Source organism: Prionailurus bengalensis, chromosome B1 (genome assembly GCF_016509475.1).
Source record: "Prionailurus bengalensis isolate Pbe53 chromosome B1, Fcat_Pben_1.1_paternal_pri, whole genome shotgun sequence".
In the NCBI taxonomy this organism is placed as follows: domain Eukaryota; kingdom Metazoa; phylum Chordata; class Mammalia; order Carnivora; family Felidae; genus Prionailurus; species Prionailurus bengalensis.
The window spans coordinates 10,643,173-10,648,725 of NC_057344.1; the positions used below are offsets into that span (position 1 = coordinate 10,643,173).

At 39.6% G+C, this 5,553-nt stretch overlaps 1 protein-coding gene and 1 non-coding gene across 2 annotated transcripts; both read left to right on the plus strand.

Moving 5' to 3' along the window:
* The first annotated feature begins 1,446 nt into the window (after positions 1-1,446).
* On the plus strand, positions 1,447-1,570 carry LOC122479286. Its single transcript, XR_006296331.1, has one exon. It is a non-coding gene; the product is annotated as a small nucleolar RNA SNORD22 (small nucleolar RNA).
* A 1,926-nt stretch (positions 1,571-3,496) lies between these two features.
* Positions 3,497-5,043, plus strand: LOC122470396 (serine/threonine-protein phosphatase 2A catalytic subunit alpha isoform-like). Its single transcript, XM_043557924.1, is given in 2 exon segments — positions 3,497-3,732; positions 3,735-5,043. Coding segments are annotated over 2 exon segments (732 nt in total). The 5' UTR covers positions 3,497-3,638; the 3' UTR covers positions 4,373-5,043.
* Positions 5,044-5,553: the final 510 nt, after the last annotated feature.

A 5,553-nucleotide genomic window follows, 5' to 3' on the forward strand; every position in this document is an offset into this window, starting at 1 on the left:
GGCTCTGAATATTTGCTATATGACTTCAGATTAATACCTAACCTTAATGACCTTCAGTGTGTTCTTTTTCTCTCACATAGAAATGTGGTTTTTTTTATACCAGAAAATCAAAAAGTTTTTGGCAGAGTATTAACACTCAAACTTAGCTATTATTAGCTAACACTGATTATGTAATATTTTACATCTTGGTCTATATTTTAATGGCATATTTGAAGAAGGCTTGATACATATGCCTAGTGGATCACCATTTTAAGAGAGGGGCTAGGAGTCATGTATAATGGCATGCTTTAATTTACTTCAATGTCATAATGGTGTATCATGGTCAAATGAAAAAATTTTATAAGTGCTCAGATAAACTCAGGCAAGTATGAATATTTGAATTTTCATATTCAATATATGAATAGTTGAATTTTCTCCTTAAAGTACTGAGTGAAGATGTATTTTTAACAGTCTTATATAAACATTAACTTTCATTAATAAGTATTTATTGGAATTATGATTAAGTTTTATAATAATGAATTAACAGGAGGGTATAAATATAGAAGATATAAAACATATGAATACACATCATATTCTAACTGCAGTATTTTGAATTGTGGTGTATGTAGGTGTCGGTGTTAATATGTGTGTGTATGTAGATTTTTGAAAACAAGGAATATTAAGAGGTTAATTACAATGTATATTGTTTGTCAGGAGAAAAACAACAGTTAATCCTTTAACCTAAATATAACTCAATATGCTTTAAGGCTTTGTGGATGTATTTAATGTGAAGACAAGAACATGAAATCATATTTTCTACACATTATATTTGTAGAAGTTTTACGTTTGAAATTGGGTAAATCAGTTGTGATTATTATAGCTTAATGGTATATTTGCCAGAGTTGACGTAGTATTAGATTATAATGGAATTAGTGTCTGCCAAGCCTGAAGGTTGAAATGCCAGTAGCTGTACCCAGGTATATATTTTTAGATTATTGACAAAGATGCCATGTGGGTTGCATCAGCAATAAATACGACATTGTCAGCAATAAATATGAAATATGGTAATAATTGTTATTTTTGTACTGAAAATTAATTCTTCATTACAATGAGTAGTGTCTAGGGGTGCCTAGTTTGTTCAGTCAGTTAAGTGGCTGGTATAGGATCAGGTCATGATCTCACAGTTCGTGGGTTCAAGCCCCGCATCCGGCTCTGTGCTGACAGCTCGGAGGCTGGAGCCTGCTTCAGATTTTGTGCTCCCTTTCTCTCTCTGCCCCTCTCTGCTCATGCTCTGTCTCTTTCTGTCTCTGAAAAATAAATAAATGTTAAAAAAAGTTAAACATGTTCCACCTTTAAAAAAAAACTTCAAAAAATGACTACTGTCTATATGCATGTATGTATACATATATGTTCATGTATATAGTAATATATACTAGCTTTTGTCTAAATGTTAAGAACATGTTGAAGTGCCAGTGAAGAAATGTTCAAGGATATACCTTCTGTCCTAGTCCCAGATCCTGTAAAAGTGAACTCACTGGAACTGGCTGGAGAGAGGAGGAAAGTTTGTTACAAAAGGAATTGTCTGAGGAAGCATACGATTTCTAGACAAAAAGAGAAAGAGAAATAATCACTTTTTGAAAAGCAGTTACATTTTTTTTCCATCTGAAGAAAGACAATTATAACGGATTCCAACTCTCAGAGGATATCAAAAAGGAAGTTTTAAGCCATTTCTCATACAACCTAGCTGTTCAAATTAGCATATAATTATTTCAGCCTTTCCAAATGAAGTTTAACTTTCAAATAAAAAAGAACATATTGAAGGCTTATGATGTAATATTATTCCATCTCTCCACCCCAACTACCTATACACAGTCTATTTTCTCAGTTTGTCTCACATGTTTTATGATATCAAATTACCTCTGATACTGTCCCAGGTTACTTTGAATGGGTTGCCATAAAATAAGTTTTTTGAATGTTTGACCTATCTGTATCTTTCTAAAATTAATACCAACTATTCATTTACTTCAACTCCCACACAATAACTGTGAATTTTCTGGTAATTTTTCATTTTTGCTGAAAGAAGATATTAAAATCAACGATTTGGTTACTAATTTATCTATCTTTGTATCTGATGATGAACTTAATGACACAGATTACTTTAAATATGATTATGAAAAATCACTCTAGTGGTGTAAATTGTGTAGAGCAGAATAGCTTTAGGTTAGAGAAATAATAATTTCTCATGACTTGTTAGGAACACAAAAGTAGTACTAAAATCCTAGAAGGAAAATCAGAGGCACACAGGGGACCCTATGAGCAGCGAGGCTGGCAAGTTGGTGTGGCTCATAAAGATGCTTCTCCATGGGGATTAGTGATGACAATAACTCTTTGTTATAGCATATTGATTTCTAGCATATCTATCCCTTGAGTCCTGCAGCCAGGAAAGGAAAGAGTTTACATTATAATTGTCCTGATGACAAATATAAATGAAAAAAAAATGGGTTCCTAATAGCTTCTAGGGGGACAATTTCTTTTTACATGGTGATGACGAGTGTGTACTTTTTCTGTAACTTCAGCTGTCACTCATAGCGGAAGGAAGGCAATAAACTCAGTATAGCACTTGGTGTGGACAGAGATCAATGCGGCTACCATACATCTGGCAATGCTGTCATGTCAGTATGATACCTAAGAAAGAGCTTTGTTTTCAGAATGCTAATTCTAAAGTTTTTTTTATGTTTATTTATTTATTTAGAGAGAAAGAGAGAGAGAGAGCGAGAGAGAACGCACGTATGCAAGCAGAGAAGGGGCAGAGAGAGGGAGAGAGAGAATCTGAAGCAGGCTCTATGCTGTCAGCTTGGAGCCGGCCATGGGGCTCAATGTCATGAACCCTGAGATTATGACCTGAACCAAAATCAAAAGTGAGATGCCTAACCAACTGAGCCACCCAGTCTCCCCAAAATGCTAATTCTACAACTCAACTGTTGGGCACAACATCAAACAAACGGCCAAAGAAGCAGTGATCCAAAGAAAATCTGCAGAGAAATTATGTGTCACTGTAACCATGCCATAGCATCCTTTGGTTGCTCAGTAAAAAGATTTTGAAAGGGATATCCGGTTTCTAGGAGATCCCTCAATAAGAAATTCAAAAATTAGATTATATCCTCAAGAGATATGTCAAAGTGTCAATACTGAACACATTAAAGGAAGCCAAGAATCTAACCGAATAAATAAGGCATGACGCGGCGCGTGATGTCACCACGCTGGTGGCCGCCGTTACAGAGAGCCGAGCTCCAGGACTAGATGGAGCGGAGGAGGACAGCGGCTCCAGTTCGACTCCAGGGAGAACTCGCGGGTTCGCGCCAGCGCCGAGCAGCCGCCGGGAGCCACACAAGTTCCCCGGGAACCGGCGGCGGCGTGTGCGTGTGGCCCGTGGGCGGGCGGCAGCTGGTTCGGGCGGGTGGCATCGTGGACGAGAAGGTGTTCGCCAAGGAGCTGGACCAGTGGATCGAGCAGCGGAATGGTGCGAGCAGCTGTCCGAGTCCCAGGTCAAGAGCCTCTGCGAGAAGGCTAAAGACATCCTGACAAAAGAATCCAACGTGCAGGAGGTTCGATGTCCAGTCACCGTCTATGGAGATGTGCATGGGCAATTTCATGGCCTTATGGAACTGTTTAGAATTGGTGGCAGCTCACCAGATACGAACTACTTGTTTATGGGAGATTATGTTGACAGAGGATATTACTCAGTTGAAACGTTACTCTGCTTGTAGCTCTTAAGGTTCCTTAGCGTGAGCACATCACCATTCTTCGAGGAAATCATGAGAGCAGACAGATCACACAAGTGTACGGTTTCTATGATGAGTGTTTAAGGAAATACGGAAATGCAAATGTTTGGAAATGTTTCACAGATCTGTTTGACTACCTTCCTCTTACAGCCTTGGTGGAGGGGCAGATATTCTGTCTACATGGCGGCCTGTCACCATCCATAGATACACTGGATCACATCAGAGCACTCGATCGCCTACAAGAAGTTCCTCATGAGGGTCCAATGTGTGACTTGCTGTGGTCAGATCCAGATGATCGTGGTGGTTGGGGTATATCTCCTCGAGGAGCTGGTTACACCTTTGGGCAAGACCTTTCTGAAACATTTAATCATGCCAGTGGCCTCACATTGGTGTCCAGAGCTCACCAGCTGGTGATGGAGGGGTATAACTGGTGCCACGACCGGAACGTAGTAACAATTTTCAGTGCCCCAAACTATTGGTATCGTTGTGGTAATCAAGCTGCAATCAGGGAACTTGATGATACTCTAAAATACTCTTTCTTGCACTTTGACCCAGCACCTCGCAGAGGCGAGCCACATGTTACTCGTCGTACCCCAGACTACTTCCTGTAATGAAATTTTAAACTTGTACAGTATTGCCACGAACCATATATTGACCTAATGGAAATGGGAAGAGCAACAGTAACTCCACAATGTCAGAGAATAGTTAACATTCAAAAAACTTGTTTTCACACGGACCAAAAGATGTGCCATATAAAAATACAGAGCCTCTTGTCATCAACAGCCGTGACCACTTTAGAATGAACCAGTTCATCGCATGCTGAAGCGACATTGTTGGTCAAGAAACCAGTTTCTGGCATAGCGCTATTTGTAGTTACTTTTGCTTTCTCTGAGAGACTGCAGATAATAAGATGTAAACATTAACACCTCGTGAATACAATTTAATTTCCATTTAGCTATAGCTTTACTCAGCATGACTGTAGATAAGGATAGCAGCAAACAATCATTGGAGCTTAATGAACATTTTTAAAATAAGTACCAAGGCCTCCCCTCTACTTGTGAGTTTTGAAATCGTTTTATTTTCAGGGATACCGTTTAATTTAATTGTATGATTTGTCTGCACTCAGTTTCTTTCCCTTCTCAAATCTCAGCCTCATGTCGTCCTTTGTTATTGTCAGAACCTGGTGAGTTGTTTTGAACAGAACTGTTTTCCCCCCCTCCTATAAGACGATGTTACTGCACAAGAGCACTACAGTGTTTTTCATAATAAACTTGTGAACTAAGAAAAAATAAATAAATAAATAAATAAATAAATAAATAAATAAATAAATAAATCATGACGCCTTCATCATTTCATTGGTGACTCAGAAGAGAAAATGGTTTCAATCAATATTTGGATAAGTTCAGGGGATCCTGGGTGGCTGAGGTGGTAAAACACCCAACTTTGGCTCAGGTCATGATCTCACAGTCCATGAGTTCGAGCCCCATGTCAGGCTCTGTGCTGACAGCTCATAGCCTGGAGCCTGCTTCAGATTCTGTGTCTTCCTCTGTCTTTGCCCCTCCCCAACTCATGCTCTATCTCTCCCTCAAAAATAAATAAAATTGGGGTGCCTGGGTGGCTCAGTCGGTTGAGCGGCTGACTTCGGCTCAGGTCATGATCTCACGATCCGTGAGTTCGAGCCCCGCATCAGGCTCTGGGCTGATGGCTCAGAGCCTGGAGCCTGTTTCAGATTCTGTGTCTCCCTCTCTCTGACCCTCCCCCGTTCATGCTCTGTCTCTCTCTGTCTCAAAAA